At 45.7% G+C, this 27,352-nt stretch overlaps 1 protein-coding gene across 1 annotated transcript in view; it reads right to left on the bottom strand.

The window, feature by feature from the left end:
- Window positions 1-27,352, bottom strand: part of LOC146671453 (voltage-dependent T-type calcium channel subunit alpha-1I-like) — a 164,008-nt gene that overhangs the window by 43,481 nt on the left and 93,175 nt on the right. The window contains exons 6-19 of the mRNA XM_085403655.1: window positions 25,794-26,142; window positions 25,315-25,407; window positions 20,612-20,936; window positions 19,950-20,338; window positions 16,314-16,465; window positions 15,820-16,005; window positions 12,038-12,155; window positions 11,762-11,917; window positions 10,058-10,148; window positions 8,988-9,142; window positions 2,402-3,106; window positions 1,765-1,865; window positions 730-853; window positions 442-510 (exon numbers count right to left, since the gene is read on the bottom strand). Coding sequence (XP_085259781.1) covers window positions 442-510; window positions 730-853; window positions 1,765-1,865; window positions 2,402-3,106; window positions 8,988-9,142; window positions 10,058-10,148; window positions 11,762-11,917; window positions 12,038-12,155; window positions 15,820-16,005; window positions 16,314-16,465; window positions 19,950-20,338; window positions 20,612-20,936; window positions 25,315-25,407; window positions 25,794-26,142 — 3,013 coding nt within the window. The remainder of the gene's footprint in view (window positions 1-441; window positions 511-729; window positions 854-1,764; window positions 1,866-2,401; window positions 3,107-8,987; window positions 9,143-10,057; window positions 10,149-11,761; window positions 11,918-12,037; window positions 12,156-15,819; window positions 16,006-16,313; window positions 16,466-19,949; window positions 20,339-20,611; window positions 20,937-25,314; window positions 25,408-25,793; window positions 26,143-27,352) is intronic.

The raw sequence follows: 27,352 nt of genomic DNA, 5'->3' as shown, positions 1-27,352 counted from the left end.
GTGGTGGAGGGAGGAAGAGAAAATTAAAGAGGGAAAGAATGAGGAGACAAAAATATTTGAGAGTCAGGGAAAAAAAAAAATAGGTGAGAACAGAAGGAGTCTCAGGAAGTGGAAAAAACAAACAGACTTAAAAAAAGAGGACCACTTAATATAGAAGTGGACTGGAGGAGGGACAGAGTGTGGGGGAGTGCTGAAGATGGACTGCTTCCATAGGAGTAGACTAGTCCCTAATTAATGACATTGCTTAATTGCTCTATTCTCCATAGGAACGGGGGAATTACTGAGAAAGGAGGGAGGAAAAGAGGATGGGCCGTGGGTCACTAAGGCAAAGGCAATTCAGAGCGAGAGACAACCCTGAACACATGGGAGGAAACACAGAGAAACGACGCCTCTGCGCCGCCTGCATTGGCAGTAATAGAGAGACAGGTTGTAAAATGTTACCTTGAGTGTCATCTCGCCCACAAAGATGGCAGTAAAGATGTAGTTGGAGATAGTAAGAAACACTCTTTCCTGGACAGAAATAGGAGCGGGGGGAGAGAGCGGGAGAGAGGGTTGACAGTCAGAAAGTGAAGATGGGCCAATTAGGAGTAGTAAAAACAGCACTTACTGCACCTTATAGATCATAAAAGTGAATTCATCCTCGGAGAATACAAACAGCTACTGCACAGAAACTGCAGAAAGGAGCTGGAGTTTCAAACACACGCGTGCAAACAAACATTTTAGAATTACCAAGCTGCCCTGTAGTATCTTGGGCCTTTCCAGAGCCACTGTGATGCAGTTGGAGAAGATAAAGGCCAGTACTACGTAGTCGAACAGCTTATGGGCAATGATAGATTGGCACATCTGTCTGAACCTGGAAGAAGATAGCAGGGGAGAAGAGAAAAAAAAGTTAAACTGAAGGGAACAATGAAAGGCCTCAGTCTGCCCAGACGCACTTTTAAAACCCCTTCCACCCAATCGGAATGAGAGCCAAGTTCCCTGAATGTGCATGGGAGCTCCCTAACATCTTGGTGAATAAATAGCTTCATTCAGCCCCTGTTTACATCTCTCCTAATTCAAAACAAATTACATTAACAACACTCTCAGAAGCACCAGACTCCTGAGTACAGTTCTCTGCAGCGGGAACAGAATAGAGAGATAAGAGAGAAACAAACGGAGTAAGAGAGACAAGTGTGTGTGTGTGTGGGTGTGTGAGGTGGGGGGGGGGGGGGGGGGGGGGGGGGGCAGAAAGAGATGGGACGTATAAATACTGAATATGCATTTCAAAACTTAGCATGTGAGGCTGTGCACTGCCAAAAAGCAATTAAATGTCTCCGCTGCAGTGTTTATAAGGGATGGATGAAAAGAAACAGAATGAATATGAAAATGAATTGACTACGAGAGCGAGCGAGATCGACTTTATTCCAAACTGTTCGGGGACACACATGGACACGTTTAAATGGCTTTTATTGAAATACTCAACTGTGCCTAGTCAAACCCTTCCTCTCAGATTGTAAGATGGCATCACTACAAATTAATGCATAATTTAATGAACTGCCTACAGTATTAAATTTATGCCTCCCCTCTTGCTCTCCGACTAAAGGAGGAGATCGCTTTGCTATTTGTAAGGTGGCGATCAATGTCCTAATGCAGAGGTGCTTTCGCAGGAACTTGAAACTGTCCTTCACACTGATGAGCTGTGAAACAGAACTGGGCAATCCGTTCGTACGTTTGGAAGACTTGAGCACAGCATCAGTAAAGGCTTCGGATAAAGGCGAGGCTTACTTGTTCTGCGGGGAGAAAAGGAAGACGGACCAGTCTTCTCTGGTCTCACACCAGTCTGGTCTGTATGCTTCTAACATCTTCTGGATGCGGAAGCACAAGCTCTGCAACAAACACACATATCAGTGCAGATCATGGCACACACACACATGCACACACACACACACACACACACACAGAGCGAAACCGTCTGTTTGGATTCCATAATTAAATTATTTACCAAAGTGAAACACTTCTATGGCAACAGCTCGGAGCATCTTCCAACATTACCATCTGTATAGCTCTTTCCCCCGCTGTCTAAATAGTCCTTTCTAATTAACCTTGTTTCCCTCATACACAGACTTGTTTATAATGAAAACAATGAGGCTCCCATGAGGCCCAGGTGATAGGGAGTGCGGGCTTTGCACAAAGTAGTTGGCAATCCTACACAAGAGAGCGGGAGATTATTGCACATGTAAAGCCTTATACTTGAACATAAAAGCTAATGGTTTGGTTGTTGTGTATTACAAACCTAGATTGTGTTTCTTTGTTCTCTCTAAATGCTCTTACATAGTGCGTCTTAGAGCTGCTTCTGAGGAATATTTCCTCATGCATCTGTGTCTAATTTCCTTAACCGCACATGCACACAATAGTAGCCTACATAGTCGATGTCATCATCCAGGTCCTCTCGGTCCTTGCTCCGTGCGTTGACCTGGGGGAAGACCTCGGCCATCAGGTGGCTCTGGGGATTGGACCCTCCGGCCTGCTCGGTTGGATGTCTAGGCGGGGGCTGGAGGAGCTGTGACAGTGGAGTCTTCCCGTTACAGTCTTGGTGAAGCCCTCCGAAGTTGCCACCGCTGCTGATTATCATCCCTCCAGAGAGGCTCTTCTTTCTGTGGTTGGCATTAAGAGTCATGGAGGGAAGGGGGTGCTGCAGAGGGTGAGTTTGTCCAGGCACCTGGAGCAGGTGTGGCAGCTCTAGTGATAGAGCTCTTCGGTCTCTCCTGGGTCCAAAAGAACCTGGGAGCATGGGATGGGGAAGGTGGAGGGAGTGGGGAGCGACAACAGGTGGGGAGAGAAGAGACTCCTCCTCGTCCGGCTGGATACGATGTAGGTGGTGGTGTGGGGATGAGGAGGCACGGGGACCTCGGATTCGCAGGCTTCCTCCGACCACCCCTCCTAGACCTCCCAAGCCGTAGCCATAGAAGGGCCTTGAGGAAGTCGGGGTGAAGCCAGGACTAGCAGAGGGGGATGAGGAGGAGCACGGCCGGCCTCCTAGGCTGTTCCAGCTAGAGCGGCGGGTCAACAAGGCATGGTGCTGGGGAGCCAGAGGACGGCCCCAGTTGTGGTAACCTCGACCTGGATACTGAGAGAGAAAGACTGATATGATATCTGGAAGTAATATAACATCAGTGCAACTCTTATTACTAATTATTTTAATCATTTGCTATTCATTACAGTTCCGTTTAATTAGGCTAGCTGTAGCTCAGGAGGTAGAACAGGTCATCTGCTAATAGCACAGCTGGCGGTTCAATCAGTGGACCAAATATCCCAAATATACTTGGACAAAATACTGACTCCAAGTTGCTGTCATGGTCTCCGTGCCTGCCCGGTCGGCCCCACAAGGCTACAATTGCTGTTGCTGTTTTCTCCCTCTCTGCCTGGGCGGAGCTCACTGTGGGCTCCCGCCCTTGGCCCACACACACACCTGACAACACTCACCCATCATCACCGGGAGCACTATTTGAGGCTGGAACACAGATCCTCTCGTCGCTGGATGATTGTACCCCTAACGTTAGTGTTCTCACAGCTCTTGTGCTTCATATCCGTGACTTGTGATTTGTTGGTGACCTGCCTTCTCGTCTGCTTCAGATCTCCCCCCCCCCCCCCCCCCCCCGGACCTGCGACCTCCCTGCTACGGGAAAGTGTGTGAGTGTGAGCGGAGAAGACGTGAGCGAGTTACCCTGTGATTCCCCCCGGAGTTTTGGATCCCTTCACTGTACATATATTGCACTGCACTGTAAATAAACCACACCTTGGAGATACCTTACCGCTCTGCGTTGAATCCCTGTACCAGATCGTGACAGAATCATCCAGCCACGGAAATGGATTCAGCAGACCCAGCGGTCTCGACTCCCACCCTCGCCACTTTGGCCGCGATGCTGGCACGCCACGAGCAGATGTTCATTCACCTTCGAGCAGAGCTCGCGAACCTCACACAGGCCGTGGCTCAGCTAACACCGCTACCGGCCGCTCCTCTGGTCGCCGCTCCTCCGTTGGAGGCGCCAGTTCCAGCTGTAAGTGTCGCGCCACCTGTTCCCTCACCTGTTCACGTTGACAGATTCCTCCCTACTCCCAGGGCTTTCACGGGAGAGATTGATAAATGTGCTGGTTTTCTCACTCAGTGTACCCTTCAGTTTCGCCAGCAACCGCAAGCCTTTTCTACTGATGGTGCTAAAATCGCTTATATCGTCCAGTTACTCCAGGACCGTGCTCTAACCTGGGCTCAAGCTGCGCTTCAGGCGGAGCCGGACATCACCTTTTCTGACTTTCTGACTAAGTTTAAAGGTGTGTTTGACAGGAAAGCCACAACTGCCACCGCCGGCCAGCGCTTGCTTGCGCTTAAACAAGGTAAACGCAGCATGGCTGATTTTTCTATTGACTTTTCTACCTTGGCTGAACAGGCGAAATGGGGGGAAGAGGCCCTTAAAAGTGCATTGCTCACTAATATTAATGAGGAAATAAGGAATGAACTTATGCTCCGAGAACTACCTTCCTCCCTTGATGCGCTTTTGGTTTTGTGTATGCGGGTGGACGATCAGGTGCGCGCACATCGGAGCGCACGCGCGCGTTCGGGGCATGCCCCGCTGGACTTTTGTGGGACCCCTACTGCGGCCCATGGGTTGTGTGACGCCGACGCCGGGGATGGGGAAGAGCCCATGCAGCTTGGGCGCTCGCGGCTGTCGCCCGCGGAGCGCCAGCGCCGCCTTGCCTCCGGTGAGTGCGTTTACTGCAGCCGTAAAGGCCACTCTGTCTCCTCCTGCCCAACGCTGGCAAAAGGGCGCGCTCACCAGTGATCGTGAGGGTGCTGGTGGGCGATCTGTCGAGTGAAAGCCCTCTCCCCAGACTTCTTTTACCGGCTACTCTGCGTGTTCGGACTGTTTCTCATTCTCTCTCCGTTCTCATTGACTCTGGGGCTGAGCAGAACTTTATTGACACCTCACTCGCCGCCAAACTGAACATCGCCTTGGAGCCTCTGTCACGCCCCCTCCGCGTTCACGCACTGTCGGGCCAGCGCCTGCCTGACATCACTCATGTTTCTGAATTCCTTTCATTATCTCTCTCTGGCAATCACACAGAAAGGATTTGTTTTTTTTCGTTTAAGGCTCCTCTCACTCCGCTGGTTCTGGGTCACCCCTGGCTTGTCCTCCACAACCCGCATATCGACTGGGAGAAGGGTGCCGTACTAGGTTGGAGTGTGGCCTGCCATATGAACTGCCTCCGGGCTGCGGCTTCCCCCGTTTCGCTCCCACCCACGGCCTCGCCGTCGGACGCCCCGGACCTCTCGATGGTTCCGCGGGTTTATCATGATCTGCGGGATGTTTTTTGTAAGGATCGGGCGCGGTCCCTTCCCCCGCACCGCCCGTACGATTGTGCCGTCGATCTTCTTCCTGGAGCTCCGCTGCCGTCTAGCCGCCTGTACAGCCTCTCCCGGCCTGAGAGGGATGCTATGGAGCGCTACATCTCGGAGTCGCTGGCGGCGGGGTTGATTCGCCCCTCCTCTTCCCCTGTCGCGGCTGGGTTTTTTTTTGTGGATAAGAAGGATGGTTCGCTGCGGCCGTGTATTGACTTTCGGGGCCTTAATCAGATCACTGTTAAGAACAAATACCCTTTGCCGTTGCTTTTCTCCGCCTTTGAACTGCTTCAGGGCATGACCATCTTTACCAAGCTGGATCTGCGCAACGCTTACCACCTGGTGCGCATCAGAGAGGGGGATGAGTGGAAGACCGCGTTCAATACGCATCGGGGCCACTTTGAGTATCTCGTGATGCCGTTTGGGCTGACTAACGCCCCCGCGGTGTTTCAGGCGATGGTTAATGATGTCCTTCGTGATTTTGTTAACCGTTGTGTGTTTGTGTACTTAGATGACATCTTGGTCTTTTCTAAGACGCTCGAGGAGCACAAGGTCCATGTCCGGCAGGTCCTGCTACGCCTTCTGGAGAACCGGCTCTTTGTGAAGGGGGAGAAGTGCGACTTCCACGTGTCGTCTGTGAGTTTTCTGGGCCACATTATCGAGAAGGGGGACTTGCGGACAGATCCGGAGAAAGTGCGAGCTGTGGTGGAATGGCCTACTCCTCCTGATCGCCGCCAAGTGCAACGTTTTTTGGGATTCGCCAACTTTTACAGACGGTTCATTCGTGATTTCAGCAGAATCGCTCTCCCTCTCACTAAACTCACCTCTCCCAAGGTTCCCTTCCAGTGGGATTCTGCCGCTCAGCGAGCCTTCGCCCTGCTCAAGGACAGGTTCACCACCGCTCCCATACTCCGGCAACCGGACCTTACACGGCAGTTCGTTGTGGAAGTGGACGCGTCGGACTCCGGGGTTGGGGCAGTTCTGTCGCAACAGATGGACGGTAAGCTGCACCCGTGTGCCTTTTATTCTCGCCGTCTCTCCCCAGCAGAGTGTAACTATGACATCGGGGACCGGGAGCTTCTGGCCGTCAAGCTGGCCCTGGAGGAGTGGAGACATTGGTTGGAGGGAGCAGCACAACCATTCATCGTCTGGACGGATCACAAGAATCTGGAGTACCTGCGCTCGGCTAGACGTCTCAATTCCCGGCAAGCCAGGTGGGCACTGTTTTTCGCTCGTTTTGACTTCACTATCACCTACAGGCCAGGAACACGGAACGTAAAGCCAGACGCCCTGTCCAGGCAATTCTCCATCACTGGGGAGGACTCGGACCCTGAGCCTGTCCTCCCGGCCGCCTGCGTAATTGGAGCCATCTCCTGGGAGATCGAGGGGCTCATCCAAGAGGCGCTGGAGACCGAACCGGATCCTGGCACTGGTCCACCTGGTCGCCTCTTCGTTCCTTCAGCCGTCCGCTCTCAGGTTCTCCAGTGGGCTCACACCGCCCGCTTTTCATGCCATCCTGGGGTCCTCCGCACCTGCTCGTTCCTCCGACGTTACTTCTGGTGGCCTGCTATGACTAGGGATGCCAAGGAGTATGTAGCCGCCTGTTCGACCTGCGCCCGGAATAAGCTTTCGAACCGCCCTCCACCGGGTCTTCTGCAGCCTCTCCCTACACCAGCTCGACCATGGTCCCATGTTTCTTTGGACTTTGTCACGGGCCTGCCGCCCTCCGCTGGTAACACCACCATACTTACCATTATCGATCGTTTCTCCAAAGCTGCACACTTCGTCGCCCTCCCGAAGCTCCCCTCGGCCTTGGAGACGGCCCGGCTCCTCACCTCCCATGTGTTCCGTCTTCACGGGATCCCCGAGGACATCGTCTCGGATAGGGGGCCGCAATTCACGTCCCGTGTTTGGAGGGAGTTCTGCTCCGCACTGGGGGCCAAGGTCAGTCTGTCTTCCGGTTTCCATCCACAGAGTAACGGGCAATCGGAGCGGGCCAACCAGGAGCTGGAAGCTGCCCTCCGCTGTGTCACTTCGCACAACCAATCGACCTGGAGTGAACAGCTTCCATGGATCGAATACGCCCACAACAGCCACACATCCTCCGCCACGGGCAAGTCTCCCTTCGAAGCGTCCCTGGGCTATCAACCACCTTTGCTCCCGGCCATCGAAGGTGAGCACTCCGTTCCTTCTGTACAGGCTCACCTCCGCGGGTGCCGTCGTGCCTGGCGGACGACTCGGGCTGCCCTGCTCCGTACTAAGGAGCGGAACAAGACCCTCGCTGACCGTCGCCGGACACCGGCCCCCGTGTACACCATCGGTCAACAAGTATGGCTGGCTACCCGTTTTGTGCCGCTACGGACTGAGTCGAAGAAGCTGTCTCCTCAGTTTATTGGCCCTTTTCCCGTTGAGGCCATTGTGAACCCTGTGTCTGTCCGCCTCAAGCTCCCGCGCAACATGCGCATTCACAATGTCTTTCATGTGTCTCAGGTCAAGCCGGTGCTCTCCAGCCCGTTGTGCCCTCCCTCCAGGGCCCCGCCACCCCCCCGGCTCGTGGATGGTCAGCTGGTCTACAATATCACCCGCATCATGGACTCCCGGCGCCGGGGTCGGGGTTTTCAGTACCTGGTTGACTGGGAGGGCTACGGGATAGAGGAACGCTCCTGGGTGCCTCGAGCTGCTGTCCTGGATGTTGCCATGCTCCGGGACTTCCACCGCAGGCATCCAGGTAAGCCTGGTGGGTCACCGGGAGGCTCCCGTTGAGGGGGGGGTACTGTCATGGTCTCCGTGCCTGCCCGGTCGGCCCCACAAGGCTACAATTGCTGTTGCTGTTTTCTCCCTCTCTGCCTGGGCGGAGCTCACTGTGGGCTCCCGCCCTTGGCCCACACACACACCTGACAACACTCACCCATCATCACCGGGAGCACTATTTGAGGCTGGAACACAGATCCTCTCGTCGCTGGATGATTGTACCCCTAACGTTAGTGTTCTCACAGCTCTTGTGCTTCATATCCGTGACTTGTGATTTGTTGGTGACCTGCCTTCTCGTCTGCTTCAGATCTCCCCCCCCCCCCCCCCCCCCCGGACCTGCGACCTCCCTGCTACGGGAAAGTGTGTGAGTGTGAGCGGAGAAGACGTGAGCGAGTTACCCTGTGATTCCCCCCGGAGTTTTGGATCCCTTCACTGTACATATATTGCACTGCACTGTAAATAAACCACACCTTGGAGATACCTTACCGCTCTGCGTTGAATCCCTGTACCAGATCGTGACAGTTGCTCTCAGATGCATTCATCTAAGTATGAATGTGTGTGAATGTTAGATAGAAACGTGCTTAGATAGAAAATGTATGAATGGGCAAATGAGGCAAGTGCTTTGAGTGCTCAGGCAGAGTACATAAACGCTAAATAAGAACCAGCACACACATTTTCAGATTTATAAGCAAGCGTAAAACCTTGAAATGTGATGAAAATCTATGTTTGCGACTCTATAAATACTGCTGTTAAATTATATCGACCAATTAAATTTTATGTCATAAGAGCTAACGATGTAGCAGATATGCTCTTTGCTTGCGTTCATTTTTCTGCTACTTTATGCACAGTCCCATCAACTTACCACAGCCCTCTGCTCCAGGTTGGCTCTGCCAAGAGAAATGACACTATTCTTCCTGGAGCTGAGAGCAAAGGTCAACCTCTCTCCTGGAAACAAACCGGCAGGCAATGGGGACATGTCCAGGTGCCCGTTGGGAGTCAGGGTACATATCTTTGGGTCTGCAGGAAAGAAGAAGGAGGAGGAGGACAGGGGAAAAGAAAATAAACAGTGCTAAATGGTGGGAAGAAGAAAAATAAGACAGATGAGTGAGAAGGAAAACTATAAGACTAAATAAAGCCTTCCCTCCTTTTGTTTGCCTTGTCTTTGTTGATGCCATGAAAGCAGAAAACTCTACACTCTCCATCACTGTATGCAATTAATGTCTTAAAACAATGTTACAGTCAGCTCCAGGAGGAAGAGGAAGATTTCATTTACACTAAATTGCCTTACAGGACCAGGGAGGAACTTGTAATAGCGAAACAGAGGATATCTCAGAGTGCTTGTCCATTCTCAAACGTGTCTTTTGATGGAATAGGTCTCAGTAAACATTGTCATTCCAAATGTGTTTCCCTTCCATGTACCCTGACATTTATGGGCAAGATTTGTGATCAGATGCCATCAGAGGACTCGCTAATGCGCTGCTCGCTGCTGCTCGCTGCTGCTCGCTGCTGCAGGATAGTGGTTCTTGGTGAGTTCGCTTTTGTTACGCCGGGGGATATGTGAGGAGAGAAGTGGATGGAGGAATGGCATCAGTCATGCATTATTTAAAGTTTGCTCTGCTTACATTCCAGACCGGGACAAGGAAAAAGAAAAAGGTGCTTAGGTATGTTTGTTGTGGAACTCATACCAAGTTTTTGATGCCCGAGGCACAACAAATCACCTGACGCCACAGAGCTTGAATATGATGGTGCCCCTCGAGCAAACAGATTTAAGTGTTGCAAAGTTGATGCTGAATAATAACAAGAATTTTTCAAAAACTGTTATATTTGCAAATCTGTAAGTTTTGGGGAGAAATGGCAATAAAATTCTAGAGTTGAGAAAAAAATTGTCTGTAAAGAAAAATATGCAGTGAAGCTGTGGGAGGTAGCATTCACCTGATAGGTGCAGGGAGTCTTTCTGTTTGTCACTGTCATCGAAATTGCAGGAAGACCTGTCATCGTCTGAGTAGGAGCGATTTGCATCACCCTGTTTTTGGGGACAGTGAGAGAAAATAAATGGGCGAATCAGAGAGACAGAAGAAACAAACAACAAAGCAAAGAGCGTGTAAAAAAGAAAGAAAGAAAAGAAATAATGAGCAATTACAAGCTAACAATTACAAGCTTACACATTCCTAATTTTCAGTTCTTTCTTTATTACCTAATTATCTAAGACACATTTCCTCCCAGGGCTGTTTGTTAGCACTCACTTGTCAGATCTAGCTCTGAAACACTGATGTTTACTTCTCCGCTGTAACTGTGACACGAGTCAGTGACTGCAGTTTGTGGACGTTCAGTATTCCTACGTGGGTGAAAACCCAGCAGTTCACATGAACTTATGTGGATGTGGATTGTGTTAGATGACCTCACTGTTATAAAATCTGCATTTTTAGGGGTGCAGAGGACTTTTTCTTCATGATAACAAAAGTAATTGAAAGAGATCTGTCAGCATGACTCTTTGGCCTTAAAAGTAAATGTGCAAAATACAGAACTCCATAACTTAACTATTTTTGGGGAGTATGAATAGCCATGGGGGAGGTCTTTATAAGCAGGAAAAACTGTAAAACCTGCAAAAATACAGTTAAAAGTTCCAAGTGTGTGCCCTCCTTCACATTTTCTAAAGCCGTCTAGTGGTCCAGATGGGCCAACTCTGGCCCCCAGGCCTTATGTTTGACACCCCTGGCTTAAAGTGACAGCTTGTTTCTGTTATTCTTAAAGGCCAATGCTTGTCTAATTATTTCATATTCGTCCGGTTGTCTCAAACCTTTCAGTCAGGACTATTTTATTTGGAATTTGGCTCAATTAAAATACGCATGAGCACAGACAATTAGAGATAAAGAAAGCGGTTACATTACATTCATTATGCAGCAAATTAATAATGTATTTCCTACTGTTGTGTGGACATTGCTATTAAAGTAATCCACTGGGTCCTTATTTCCTCAGACACAGGAAGTGCATACACACTCTTGTGCTCACTTGTGCAGCCAACAACAGAAGATTTACTATGCTTTGGTTGGAGGTCAAACAGAAGAAGTAGCTTCAGCAAGAATGAATAATAATAATGAAAAAAATAGCTGGCTGTTTAATCAAGGTAGCTGCTTATTATTTGTTCAAGCCAGCGGTCCCCAGGCCTCGGACCGGTACCGGTCCGTGAGTCGTTTGGTACCGGGCCGCGAGAATTGAGGCTCAGGTGTGAAATGTGTGGTTTTCAGGGTTTTTATCGGTTTTCAGTGTTATTTTGTTATCGTTTTTATCGTTAACTCGGTTTTCCTGGGTCTTTTCACGTGTGTTATGAATAACTCTTCTATTTTTCAGTAGCGGTACTAGTTTTATTTTGTTGTATTTTTCCGCGACACCTTAAAGGCCGGTCTGTGAAAATATTGTCGGGCGTAAACCGGTCCGTGGCACAAAAAAGGTTGGGGGCCGCTGGTTTAAGCCACTGTGAAGGCTGCAAAAGTCCCAAAAAAACTAAAAGACAGCCTAAAAACACATGATAAATCCCAAAAAGCAAAAAGGCAGTTATTTTCTATTGATTTGGCTAGTATGCTTGGTCATTTTCTCTCATCTCCATGCTGCCTATTCCCCTAAATCCAGGTGTCTTACCTCTGCTTGAAAACCCTCAACCAAGATGGCCACGAGCAAATTGAAGAGCACGTAGTTTCCGAACGTCATAAGAGCTACAAAGTAGAGAGCGGCGCAGGGAGAAGTGGACGCCATGCCATTGTACAGCACCATGTTCCAGTCCTCCTGGGTGAGAATCTGCAGCAAACATATGCACAGAGTGAAACAGGGGACACACAAAAACAGGCACAGACACTCACCTACACAAAAAAAGTGTATGTGCAGTCATAAGCGCATGTGTGTCTGAACTATTCTTACCTGAAAAACGGTGACGATAGCCCAAAGCAAGGAGTCAAAGTTCTTCCTGTCAGGCACGGTGTCCCCTGCTTCTGTCTTCAAGCTAAACTTACAGCCAAATATGTGCATCCCCAAGATGCTGCAACACAAACAAGGGTTTTGTCCTGTAATTACTTAATTCAGTCACAAATCCTATCGCAGAGTGAGAATGCAATTATGTTGTTAAACTGGATGTTTTAACAAGAATATGAAATCCAGACAATGCCATTAACATAAGTGCTGCTTAGAGGAATTATGAAGACATTTGATTTTAAGGTTAAAGTCTCTGTAGCTCTGTGATTTAACTGGTCACTAATGGCTATAGTAATTAGGAGTATGGGCCAAATGCCAGTGGCTCAGGATATCATTAGCTGACTAAAAGCTCAGATGTCATCTATTTTCTCACACTCATGCTTCACTAGAGAGATAAAGAAGCTGGCTGGCAGGTATGCATACACACATACGTAAGATTGGGTAACAATCAGTATACATGCATAACATCATTATGCAGCAGCATGTAAGTCATCCGCGATACAGCGAGGTGAAAGGTGAACCGCGTTATAGCGAGGGACCACTGTAATTTTGAAGGTAAGTCACAACATACCCTTCGTAAATATTAATGTATAGAAACCGTTACCAACAATCGTTCATTTTTTGTGTGGCTTTTTTTCACGGTTTGTTAACATAGGGGTGGCTGTAACTCAGGAGGTAGAGCAGGTCACCTACAGGTTGGAGGTTCGATCCCAGGCTCCTCCAGTCTGCATGCCAAATATCCTTGGGCAAGATATTAACCCCAAGTTGCTCTCCGATGCATTCATCGGAGTATGAATGTGTGTGAGTGTAGTTAGAAAGCACTCAGTATAGAGGTAGTGCTTGTGAGAATGGGTGTGACTGGGTGAATGTGGCGTGTTGTATAGAGCGCTTTGAGTACTCCAGGAGAGTAGAAAATCGCTATATAAGAATCAGTCCATTTACCATGCTGTGTGGGTGTGTACTTGACTAGCTGATATCGACATAACGGGGGAAACATCTGGTTTGACTATTCTTCACCTGTAGTTTGAATGCTGAACATTTGCCTGTTTAAATCATAATAACTGTCACTATACAGAGATGTCCTTCTGAATGTGGACGATGTGTCTTCTGCATGCAGTAATGCAGTTCTGCTTGTGTTGAGTGATGTAAACAACTGATCGATCTCTTTAAACTCTTTAAATGTCAAAATTGATCATTCGATTTTTTATGACACAACAGTGGTGAGTGTTCCCACCTTCTCCTCTTCGTAACTTAACTCGATCTTTCCGTTTTCGAGTTTTGGACATGATTTTGGAGTATATCTTCACAGTAGCGATTGACCGCAAAGTAAAGCTACCGGAAATGTACAACCCCACATCTGGTCTCAAACTAGGAAGTTAGCATTTTCTCGTGCACAGGGTCTATTGTGTGTGTGTGTATGGATAATAGCAAACACTGAAATACATTTTTTGCACGCAGCAATGAATTTTGTTCACTCAAATTTAGCTTTTCTTCGCTCAAAATAAATTTCTCCTCAAAATGCAACACTTGCACCTGCAATTTTTTTTACGTGCGCTCAGAATAGTGGCACAAAAATAACACCATACATTCTCCCTCTGTTAACATTCGTGTCGTTCACAATAAATCAATTTATGAAGTAAAACAGAGAGAACGGACCGTGTTTCCTGTAATAACCTCACAGGTTTCACACAGCATCTTCTTCCTGTATTTACTTTTTTTGCTCCCGCCCCAGATATATCCGGCCAATGAGCGGATTGGACATTGTCACGTGATTTATAGTGACGTATTTTGGTTCACTTAAAGTTGACTTGAATTTTTCTCAGTGTGAAAACAAATCAAACCACAGGAAGAAGCTTCAAGTTTACAAACTCATCAGCTGATTCGGACCAAACGAACAATAGGTGTGAAAACGCTGTTCGATGCAACATTATTTCTTCATAGCATCAAACAATTTTACAACTGTTTTATTCTTCTATAAGCATGAATATCAGGTATCCTAAATCAGGACACCAACACTGCACTTACTGACCTCATATCAAATTTGTATAAGTTTGAATTTTGTTTTTACATTTAACTTATATAGTTATAGATTATCTGCTGGGGAATACATTTTATTTGTATTTATTTATTTATTTTTTATGTGCAGCTTGTTAAATTTTACCTTATTGAACCACTGAAGGAAACAAACACTGTGCCACATTGTCAGTGTATTAATTTAGTGATTTAGAAAATATCTAAATGTTATACTTTATTCTAATCTGCTGATTATTCTGTTTTACACTAATGCAGCACTACGGACGATACCTACAGCCACCATTACCGAGACTAACAAGATGATCTACAATATGGCAGCAGTGATCAGTGAGATGCTTGGCCACAAGTTGAACAGCCACAAAGGACAGTACCCGCCATGGAGAAGGAGGCTAGAGGCTACTGTATATATTAGGGGTGCAACAATACTTGTATCGATATTGAACCGTTCGATACAGTGCTTTCGGTTTGGTACGCATATGTATCGAACAATACAACATTTGTAATTTATTTTATCAACTTTCCTTCTGACGATGCTGTCTGTGTTGAGCGCTCAGTGGATCTGCGCTCGACAGTGCAGCCTAGGCGGAGTAGTCGAGTGCAGATTCACTGAGCGCAGGGCAAGCTAGCAAGACAGAAGTTAAGCTCTCCTTGCAACATGGCAAATTGAACCTCCCCCACCCTCATTCAGATCTGGCGTTTGGAACTATTTTGGTTTTCATGTGACGTATGACCCTGAAGGTAAGCGCGTCATGGACAAAAGTAAAACAGTATGTTGGATGTGCCACACAATGCTCAATTACATTGGTGGGAACTAGTGCATTAGCGCAGTTTGCTCGTTAACGTGTTTTCCGTCCAGCCCCACGCACGGGGCGATAGCTCGTTAACGGAGATTTGCCGTATTGTGGCATATATATATATATATATATATATATATATATATGAGTACAAGATCCATAGAGGCTGGGGTCTATCACACCAGGCAAGACCCCAGGTGCAGGCTGTGTAAAGATGCCCCAGAGACAATCCAGCACATAACAGCAGGGTGCAAGATGCTAGCAGGCAAGGCATACATGGAACGCCATAACCAAGTGGCCGGCATAGTGTACAGGAACATCTGTGCCGAGTATAACCTGGAAGTCCCGAGGTCAAAATGGGAGATGCCCCCAAGGGTGGTGGAGAATGACCGAGCTAAGATCCTGTGGGACTTCCAGATACAGACGGACAAAATGGTGGTGGCTAACCAACCGGACATAGTGGTGGTAGACAAACAGAAGAAGACGTCCGTAGTGATCGATGTAGCGGTTCCGAATGACAGCAATATCAGGAAGAAGGAACACGAGAAGCTGGAGAAATACCAAGGGCTCAGAGAAGAGCTCGAGAGGATGTGGAGGGTGAAGGTAACGGTGGTCCCCGTGGTAATCGGAGCACTAGGTGCGGTGACTCCCAAGCTAGGCGAGTGGCTCCAGCAGATCCCGGGAATAACATCGGAGATCTCTGTCCAGAAGAGCGCAGTCCTGGGAACAGCTAAGATACTGCGCAGGACCCTCAAGCTCCCAGGCCTCTGGTAGAGGACCCGAGCTTGAAGGATAAACCGCCCGCAGGGGCGTGCTGGGTTTTTTTTCTTTTTTTATATATATATATATATATGTGTGTGTGTGTGTGTATGTACATATATGTATGTACATGCCAAGAGTTACCTGAAGATGAAGATAAACAGCATAAGCAGCATGCAGAAGGTGGCCACATTGTCCATCGTCTTCATCAGAACCACAAGCTGCCGCCTCAGCGCAGGCATGAATCTCACCAGCTTAATGACCCTCAAAAGCCTGAATGTCCTCAGCACCGACAGACCACCGTCTGCCTGGCCAATGATCTCACACACACTGGGGGAGCACACGTGTTTAAAAAGGGGTAAAATGAGAATGGCAAAGATGTGGTGAAATTTGTAAAAATGTATGTGGTCATTTCAAAAGAAATATGGGGAAAGGAAGACCAAAATTAATAAGAGTCAAGAGAAATGAGGGGAAATAGATAAGAAAAGATTAGATAAGAGGCTAAGTTAGTCTTTAAAAAACAACATTCAATATTACACACATGAAGATAGAAAATTCTCATTCTGTAAGCACACATAATCCATACTAGGGTGATAAGGAACATACAGTATTCTCAATCAGCCACTCATATCACACACCTGATGATGACGATGATGCCATCAAAGATGTTATACGGATTCCTCAAGTATTCAAAGAAGCCAAAGGCAGTGAGCTTCAGGATCATCTCCAGCGTGAACATGCTGGTGAAGACGATGTTACAGATCTCCAGGACATTGGTCAGCTCCTCAGGCTTGGTGGAAACATCAAAACAAAATCAGAAGAGTGAGGATACAGACCGGTACCTCTTTTGTTGCACCATAAACCTCAAAATAGCTGGACCCAATATTGGAGTCACTGATTTCTCATGCTATTTGAGAGCTATTACAAAAAATGTACCATTAATTTCTTACCCTAAATTTCAACTGTGGAATACTACACGATGTGCACAAGCACCAGTGCCATGTCAGTGGAAAAAAGGTCAGAGTGACAAAACCAATGATGAGAAGGGAAGCGGTTACAGGAGCTCAAGCACTGCAAGTATTTGAAGTTAAAAACAGAGCAGTGCCAAATACACACAAAGAGATAAAAACAGTTAATATTAAACCAGTGCTTTTCAATCACAGCTGCTGTAACAATAGATACGGGAGCCGCTGCCAAACAAAACAACTGCGCTCGTATTACTTTTCTCTGCTTGCGCTGAAAAAGCTGCCAGTCAAACTGTCAGTCACTTGAAGACAGAATTTACCCTTACCTGGCACATAAAATTAACACATACATCTTATCTGAGAGAGGCAACAGTCTGAGATCAAGAGAAGAGGCTGAAAAGTGGGAAAACAAACAGTTTCCTGGCACAGCTGTTTATGTGAAATTGTAAAGGAAAACTCACATCAGGGGGAAAATAAACAGGAAATGAGAAAAGGGATGGAGAGTGTGCATTGCCTGTGTAGCACATGGTGTCAAACACTGGCTGAATAGGAAAGCCTGTTATCTGGAATTGCCAAAGCGACTCATACATATATGAACACGCCACACATATAGCACCCCCCCCCCCCCCCCGCACACCAGTCAATTCCGAGTTTATTTCCATTTCTATGCGCAGACTGGCTTTATGCAAGTGCGCTTTGTGTGCGAGTGGATGTGAGTTATGCGCGATATGGATCAGATGCTTTCTCCGATACCCCCTGTGAATTTTAGTTTCAAAAGCCAGTGGAGAAATAGCCAGCTCGCCCTGCCAAAGTTAGCAAACCATGTCAGGGAAACACACACTCTCACAGCCCTCCCCTCCCCTAATCCGCTTTGTCTCCCAGTCTATCTCTACAACACCCCTAGTTCTCCACGCCTTTTTCTTTCCCTTTTCTGAGTCTCATTATCAGGCAGACACATCTCTTCCCAATCAATATCCTCCTGTCGATCAGAGGGTGAATGAGGGAGAGAGAGAGGGAGAAGGAAAACCAAAAAAAAATAAAAAAATGGAAGGACTGTTTGAAACTAGATGATGGCATGACAGCTGAGGAGGGGAGATAGATTTGTCGTCAGAGATGAAGAAGAAAGAGCAAGAAAGACCTGCAAAACAGATTTGCTAGTTTCATAGCTTGAAGGTGGCTGTTATGAATTTAAAATTCGAAAAACATGTAAAAAAAAAAAAAGGCTGCAGATCAGCAATAGTATGATATGGATAAATGAACATAGATGGAAACACCCGCCAAAAACAAGTTGGATCGCTTAGCAGCTGCTCTAACCTTGACCTACGCCCATAACTCCCTTACGAGTCTTAAGTGCAAACACAGGATATAAGATTTATTGCTATTGACAGAACCATCACGGCCCTTGACACCACAGTTTAACTCAAACAAAATACCATCATCACTCCCTCCCTGTTGCTTTCTCCTCCTCCTTCCTTCTCCCCCTTCTTCTTGCCCCATTACCTTTCATTCCCTAGCAACGTTTCTCCTCATATTCTCATACCTTTGATCTTCCATGTTACTTTTTTGCCTGTTCCTGCCCTGCATATGTCCCCTGAAAATCCATCCCATGAGACAAGTGTCCTCTCTTGTTACTCGCCTGAAATGTGCCCTCAGTCAGCATGACTGTTTCATGAATATGAATGAATGAGCTACGCCCTCAAGTGTGACTGCGCATGTGTGGCTTCTTTTGAAAACTAATGAATTAGTAAAAATTATTAGTCAAACTTAAATATTTGAACACATAAATCGTCCGCTGTCACATGTGACACCTATCCAGAAGGATTTATTTGAAATCAGACTGTAAATACAGACCTTTTCCCTAAGCCCCTGTGGTGCTGTGGTACAGCAGCTGTGTGGTTAGTCATGTTTTGGGCTTCAGAGTTCTTGTTTAAGAAGAAAACACTGAAGTTAAGACTTCTGCACCGCAAAGCCAGCGCACACACCTGTGTAAGTGCTCCTGTCAGTCTTGCAGAGGGAGAAAGACTCAAAAGACAAGGCAAACGAGGCGTCTGCGAGTGTGTGCATGCAAACGCGTGTGGGTCCCTGCATACGTGCCCGCTTTGAAGTGCGCGCACTCACACGCGCGCACAGAATTGCACGGGGAATAGAGCTGAAAACTGCTGTGTAACCGGCATAAGCCTCACGCTTCCTCTCTCGCTTGTCTCCTCCTCTTCTTTTCCCCCGCACAACCCTCGTTTATTTTTAGAGTCTTTAGAGATGAGGGAGAGAAAGAGAGAGAGAGAGAGAGAGAGAGAGAGCGCAACTACCCTGTACGCTGTCAAAGAGTGCGTGGGCGGATGAGAGAGGGAGAAGCGGGGAGACGGAGGATGAAACTGAGGGAGGTAAAAAAGAGTAGGTGAGTAGATGAGACGCTCGGGGTAAGGCGGGAAGGATGGAAGGAAGGGAGACAGCGAGGAACAAAGGAACAAGTGGGGGAAAGTGCAAAGGAAAGGTGCACAGAGGGATTTGTGGGGAGAACAGGGGGAAGGTGAGGTGGAAGTAAAATTAGCAAGGGAGGGAGCATGAAAGACAGACAGAAAACAGAATGGGAGAGAGAATGGAGAAAAAAGAAAAAAGCTGTCTTATGTAACAGCTTGTGAGTCCATGTGTTTCTGTTGGTGCATGCGCAAGAATATAAAAAGATATTTTGTTTATGCGCCTGCACACGGTTTGCAAAAAAAAAAAAAAGGATCTGCATTGTGTGTTTGCGTGTGCAACTATTTGTGTTCACGTGTGCGTGCGTATTCTTGGCAGGCTGCTCTCACTCTCGCTTTCAGACACCTGCCTTGTCTGCCTCTGAGGAGGCTTGGCCCATGTTAAAAGCCAGCTCGGTTATGTCTACTGCTAGGCTAAATGTTTACACCTCGATCATGGAACTGTTAGGCACTGATGCTCCTCCAATCCCGCACTCGTCGCCCTGAATGTCATCTGCCGTAACGCTGTTTCCTTCTGCTGATTTGCTGGGGCGGGAGAAATGATTACGGTAACACACTGTATTGATACTGTCACTCTCAAACACTCCAAAACAATCACTCTCTTTGGTGGCTCATGGCTTTTGGAATCGGTTCAGACATAAGTAATGGCGAGGTTCATAATAAAAAGAGAGTCCTTAAAACAGAAGATGGGTCAAAAACTAAAACAAACAAACAAACAAAAACCTCTCACCACTCAGTGTGGATTTTTTCATGACCTGATGTGAAAGGTGGAAGTGCTGCATGAACTTGAGTGAGGTGAAGATGAAGGAGGTCTCTTAATCGAAGCTGATCTTACCTGGTTGTGATGCTCGATGCCCATACTGATGGTGTTAATGAGAATAGCAATCATAATGCCCCTGCTGAAGTACTTGCTCTCCACAATGCCCCAAAGTTTCCTCCTCATACCATTCCAGAGGTCCTTACAATGTCCAAAGCACGTCCTTTTCCGCTTCCTCTCTCCATCTCCCCTCTCCTCCAAGTGGTTCTCCTCTTTGCTCGTCTCCTTAACCGCATCCTCTTCATTTTCCTCGCCATTGGCGGAATCTCCCACAGCCCTCACTCCCTCCTTCAACGATAACGCACATATAGGGCAGTCCTCGGGATTTTGGGGGACAGACAGACTGATGGAATTGGCTAGTGGCTGAGAGTCATGGTCTTGCTTGTTTTGGTGGGGGCAGTGGAACGCTACAGAAACAGAGTGACAGGGGGAAAAAAAGATGTGGATACAGTCTCAAATACAGAACTTTTTTGTGTTTTTTTAACCAAGTATACAAAAGAAGTTCAGGAGATTTATTATCTAAGAAATGCACGATCCAATCGGGCCATCATCATGTTTTGAAAAACCTAAAATTCAGCTCTTGCTCTTATGTAATTGTACATCTTATCTGAAATAGAACTGCCAAATGTTACATAAATAAGAATATTCTCATTGTTATTTTCTGAAACCCTCCTACTCACATCTCGGATGCCTCAAATGATGCCGTTCTCCGTTCACATTGCCTCCACCCCGCCTGTTACCCCTGCCTCCACCAGCCGGCGGGGGCTTGCCCCTCAGCGTGTAATAGAGAGCTGCCGATCTCCTCTTAGCCTTGCGGAGGACATGGCAGACCAGCTGGAAGATCTCTTCGTAGCAGTCTCCAGGCTCGGCCATGCTGGCCAAGGTGGAGGAGGACAGGCACTGCGCCCTTTGCTCCTGCATCAGCTGGTGCTCCCGCTGTTTGGTTTCTGAGAACTGGGTGGCGATAACCACTAGGCACAGGTTGATCATGAAGAATGAACCGATCTGGAGACGCAGAGGCAAAAAAGTTGACCCCGTGAGATTAAACCCAGTGCGACGGAAGACAAACTCCTGCAGGCATGTCAAAGTTTATTGTTTTGTTGTAAAAGCTCATAAATCAATGTTTGACAAAATTAACTAAAACAAAAACGCACAGATACGCCGCCTTATTTGAATAATCAGCCCATGGCTAAAGACGATGTTGCTCATTTAGGAAACATGAAAAATGTGAAGAATTGTGGTCTTTCTTCAGTGGTAAATACACACTTGCCTATTCTAATACTGTGCTCTGTTCCTCCTTTAGAAATGGTAGCGCACATGCTAAAGGTCTCTGAAGGCTGGCTTCCCACCAAACCGAGACTGATTGGAGCAGACAGACAGAGCCAACACATGCCCAAAGCACAGTTCAGCGTCTGGCAATCTCTCTTTCTCTCCTTCTCTTTTTATTCTCTGACTCGACTTAATGCTCCCTCCCCTCCGTGCACTCAACATTAATTTTTACTTTTCTCACGCCTTTGCTTGACAAGCATTCCCTAACCACTCTCTCTCACTGCTTTCTTTCTTTACACTGTTTTTCACAAAATAAGTTTGATTTTATTATCATGAGTTAAAGTAAGGTTTGGCAGCAGAGAGGTGATGAGGTTACCCGTGAACAGTACATGCTGACTGACCCTTTTAGTGGCAGTAATGGGAATCACTATGGGACTGCTGAAACTGCCTTTATTGGTGTGCTCTGAGCAGGTTACAGACCAATGAATAGATCAATACTGGATAATGGTGAACAACTAAAAAAAGAACAGACTGCAGGATGGATAGAGCAGCTTTTACCAGTGTTTCAGTTTTGTGCATCAAAAATCTGAAGTTGTATCTCTCTGCTTCAGTGATATAAATACATGTTGAGTACATACATAGGCATACTGCACATACATATCTATAAAACTATGCATTTTGAGATGTGATGCTTAATAAATCATTCACAGATATAAAATCCAAACCTAGTGACATTCCACTTTTAGACTTTCATCCAAAGTGATCAAAGATGCAAAGGAAAGGTGAAGGAGAGAGCGAGGAAGCCGGAGGGAATGAAATAAAGCGGCTGCAGAGATATTTACAAAGAGAAAAAGAGAGAGGAAACATAGATGGGAGGTGTGTGAGAGGAGGAGAGATACCCATCTGTGGCCTGTGGGTCAAAGCAGGTCTGCAGGTGTGTGGGGCTTTGATTTCCCTCCAGGTTTGCATCTGCGTGTGTGTGTCTATTCTGTGATTCTGATCAGTAGACAGCTTTACGCATAATGAGCGAGGGCAGCCCAATATCACGCATTCAGACCATCACTGCATTATGCATGCATGCAAGCTCACACACACACACATACACACTCAAACACATACATATTCACATAGACAAAAGCATGTGTGATCACACACACGTCACCACTTAGATGGGCTTAGCTTATAACAGAAACAGATTGCATATACAGCTGTAGGCAGAAGTTTGCACACACTCATCCTGGGCATGAATGTCATGATAATTTGGATCTTTTAATGATTTCTTTGAATGATTTCTGCTCTTTTTTGCAGAATGGAAGAACTTTAAAAAACTAGAATTGGGTGCACAAGTTTGAATTTATTTTAGATTTTTTCTAATACACATGGGGTCCTCGACACCTCGACTTCATGCTTTTGGTAGTAATCAAGAAGAGTCTGGCATAGTTAAGGTTGGATATTAGACCACTCTTCTTGGCAGGATTGAAAGAGTTCATTTGAACTGGTTGGTTTACTGGTATTAATCAATCTTGGACAAATTTTCATTACTGTTGAGGTTGGAGCTTTGGAAAGAACATTTCAGAAGCTCTTTTGTTTGCCTTCCTTATCCATCTGTTTTACTGCATCTATGTGATCATTCTCCTGTTGGAACATCCTGTGTGTACACACCTGGGTACAAATTGTAATTGTGTAGCTGTGGATTTAAGGTTAAGTTAAAAATATTGAAGGTACTCCACTGATCCAATTTGTACAATGTATCAGTACCACTGACAGCTAAACATGATGTTACCACCACCATGCTAGTCGGTTGGTACGGTCTTCTTAGGTTTGAATACTTCACCATACTTCTCCAAAATTGTCAGTGTGGCTAAATTGCTCAATCTTTGCCTCATGTTATCATAAAACTTTTCTCTAGAAGGAATTTGTCTTATCTATGTGGGTAGCTGAAATGTCAGTCAAGCTAGAACATGTTGATTTTGGAGCAGGGCCTTTGTTCTTGGTCAGCACCCTCTCAGTCCATGATTATGTAAAGGTTCCTTAAATGTTGACAGTAATGCTGGTGTTCTAGCAGTTTCTAGTTCATGGCAGGTTTGAGCCTTGGTGGGTTGGTCCTGAACATCTTAATATATTTTGTCTCATCAGAGGGTGACAGGTTTGGTCTTATTCCAGACTTTGTGAAAGTGGTGACACATTTGAATAACTTGTACTTATTGAAACATGTTAAAACTGATGATCTTGGACTCTGTTGTTGTTTGGAAATGTATGTAACTACAACTGTATGCGCTCCTATGCTGGATTCATCACATATATATTGGTAAGACTTTTTTCATATACACACAGGTAACTGCCTAATAAATGCCCTCTCGGGAGTGATTAGCTCTTATACACTTACTCCCCCTCAGTTCACTCTGATATAGCTACTTTGGGTTCCACACTTGACAGTATATCAAGTTTCAAACAGACAAAGATGAGACTGTGTGATTGACACTGTGGAGGTTAAACTTCTTTTTGTCTCTCAGTTTTGTACCCCAAACCACACACTTACATGACTGATTAACAGACTTTAAAGCGCGGGGTGCTACAACGTCATAATGACACAACAGACGGAGAGATGGGGTGGATGAGGGAGTGAGAGTTTGATGAGTAAAAGGCAGTAAATGGAAGGACTACAAAGGAAAAGAATGAAAGCATTCAAGGTGACCCTGACTGTGTGTAGAGCACAATAAGGGCCCATGGAAGTGTGTGGCTGAAAACTTCTCATGGTGTCAGCAATGCTTCCACGGCATCACTTAAAAACGTTGGGTGGCTGCCAAACAGAATGGAGCTTTGCAAGGAAGCTCAAAAGGAGCAACACATTTGCGTCAGTTAGTTACACCAAAACTATTTGGGCATTTGCACCACAAAGGGAGCAGTCTGTCTAGAGCAGTTAGACGATATCTCTTAATCTCTGTAGCTCTTATACTGAACCCGAAAACAAAGGAGCTTGTTTTGTTTGGTCAGTTCTTAGTGCCAGATTGCAGCAGTTTGGGCATGAACTCTGACTGCAAATCAGTGCGATGATGTAATCATCTGTTGGCCCTTAATGTAATTGGAACAAGAGGGGTACGTGATATGAGACTCTAGACAGTGGGTTAGTACAAACCAGGAAAAAGCGATTATGCTGTAATGTGACACCACATCCATATCTCGCAAAAAGGTGATTCTTGCACTGACAATGCTAGCCTGAGGTCTCATCTGCCACAGTGGATGGACTTTAGTCAGCAATCACATCAGCAATAACAAAGAATTGGACGCAGGATTAAAATTCATATACCCCCAAAACATTTCCCTTCCCTCTGATTATACATCTTTTTACATGTACAGCAAGTGTTATAAGATCTTTCTCATAGTAACATTTTTTAACGATTGAAACTGCTCTTCTACTCACGCCTGGAACTCAAAGTGCATACTATACGCATCAATAACCCATTCACAAACATCTGACTACATCAGGTTTAACTCAGGTTTCAGCATCTTGCCCAAAGAAACAGGTCAGAAGAGCCAGGGATTGAACCATCAACCTTCCACTTAGCAGAAGACTTCCTTTACTTTTAGAAAGTATCAGCACTACAAAGTTTCTCATCTCCTTTCTTCTGCCATGTTATCTTCCTGATCTTATTTTGTCTTTCTTTTACTGTTCACCTGCTGATGGGAAAGTGTAAAATCTGTGACTTCTGTGGCACTGTCTATTGTACTGACACAGTGGGAATGAACAGAGTTTACAGGCAGTCAAAAGCATGTGAATGCAGCACAAACAATCCAACCCTCATTGTGTTGCTGACACTGTATTTCCCATATAACTTTTGCACAGAGCATGCACATGATAACTTTTCCCTTTCGGCACTTGATTTTTTGTGTGTTTTTCAGCAGTCCATCAACTTGTACTTGTTTTTTTAACTTGCATTTTTCTACTTCTCACTCAAAAACAGTTCAATTAATCACTCAGAGGGTGTTTACTGACATATAAATGTATCAATATACTCACACTAGGAGGCAATAGTCTGTGTTTTTCTATAGTTTATCCAAACGTTTATAATAATTAAACATGTGATACACTAGAATGTTAGTAGAAAGTACTTACAATGATGAGTAAGATGAAGTAGATGAAGTTGTAGAAGGAGTGGGCATCCATAACATAATACATTATCTCAACCCAGCCCTCTAGAGTGATCACCTAGGAGGAAAGATTTGACTCAAAGTTAACATTTGCAATTTGTGCTCCAGGGTTTGCTTAGCATTATATAATTTTTTTAAAAGACTTACTTTGCCACATATTTATCTACTAGTGAAGGACAGTTTTTTATCACCTTGAAACTCCTCTACATAAATAAATACATATATAAAACCAGCGATTTTTTATTTAAAAAATAACATGGAGTTAAGAAAAATAAGTAATAGGAAAACTAAGGAAAATAGACAAGTAAATGCAAAAAAAGAATGCAGATATCTAATTAAAAACAAATAAATGAACAAAAGAACACTGAATCATCAGCACCAAATAACCACATTCCAAAAAGAAGGTTATTATTACTACTCATTACCCTTAGCACGCAAACCTACCTGGAAAATTACAATCCAGGCGTAGACAATGTTGTCAAAGTTGATGGCACCTTTGTGGGGGTTAGTACTCCCAGTGTGGCACCGAGTGTAATATTGGTTCCAGTTTATGCATAGCCCTATTGCTTCACCAGCACCACTACTGTTAGCCAGAGGCTCAGGACTCAGGCCCAGCGCCTGTCTGTGGAGAGCGTCCTCCTTATCCAGGCAGCATATGCGTCCTCCTTCGCGTCTCGCTGGCACGTCAGTACATGACATTATGCCATTATCGGAAGCCAGGGAGCAGATGAAGGGTCGTTCATCATCTTCCTCTGGCCGGTAGTATGGCGCAGGCAGGGTCATACCTGATGGGCTGGAGAAAGAACAAATAATAACGAAGGTAAGATGTTCATGGTATTTTATCCCAATACATAAAATTGTACATGAACTTAAATGAAGTATTTTACTTACTTCATTTAAGGAGCACTGTACCAAGAGGTGGGGGGGGGGGGGGGGGGGGGGGGGGGGTATGAGTGATGACTTAAGGCAAGCATGCTATCACAGGAAATACTCCCTTGCTTTCCTTCTCTCTACTGCACACAGTCACAAATATATACACACATGGCTGTGTCTTTTGACTAATTTCTTTCCAGTTCAGACAAAAAAAGCTTACAACCTTGGATGATTGGATTAATAAGAGCTTTAGGTGATATGTACAGTATATCTATAGAGGCCACACCTGGCAGACACCTAGCAGACAGTGCTTGAAGCTGCTGCAGTAGACCAAAGCTGTGCTGACAGGTGTGGTAGGGAGGGTTAGAACATGTGTTGCCAGGATATTACCAAAAGAAATGATGTTAGGAATTACATAATATCCTTTTTTTGTGCATAATTTTGGAGAAGTGTGCGAAAAATTGTCCTTTCACCTTTAGTTTTCCAGCAGAAGTGGTTATTAACTGTTTGTTAGCTGCTACTGGATTTCACTGGCATGAATACAGAAACCAGATAATGACAATTAACTTTGTTTGCTTTTTATTTATTGGGTTTGCAGTTTGAGTAGTTACTAAATCCTTACAGCAGTATCTGTGTTTTCTGTTTTTATTGCGATTTCTCCTGTTTGGTGGAGTAGGGGTGGCTGATGTAGCTAAAATAAGGATACAAAAGATGATTCACAGTATTAGCATATGTTTTTCACCCAACAAACTCAAGACAAAGCATGATACACAAATAGTTTTAAAATGATATAATAGTTTATATAAGGCGAGCATCCTTGCTTTATTTTACAAAAATAAAATGACAAAGCTGTTTTTCTCCATAACAGGAAACAGTGATAATCTTCAATTCAGTTCTGCTGTTGTTTGAGAAATCATGGAGGATGCACTTTAACAATTCTCTGCTGAACTATCAACACAAACATTTTGAGGACTAAACATTTTATATATTTGAAGACTTGTGATTCAAAAGCCTGTAAACATCAGAAATGAGAGGACGATATATATATAAAAAGATCTCAGTGCATTTTGCTTCATGCCCTGCAAAATTAGACAAACCACCTTTTCCAAGACATTGTTTTTGCCACTTGC

This window comes from Rhamphochromis longiceps, linkage group LG4 (assembly GCF_057381845.1).
Source record: "Rhamphochromis longiceps isolate RC_006_pf linkage group LG4, R_longiceps_female_GT1.1, whole genome shotgun sequence".
NCBI lineage: Eukaryota > Metazoa > Chordata > Actinopteri > Cichliformes > Cichlidae > Rhamphochromis > Rhamphochromis longiceps.
The sequence above is the reverse complement of the archived record's forward strand: the minus strand, read 5'-3'. Positions and strand labels throughout refer to the sequence as shown.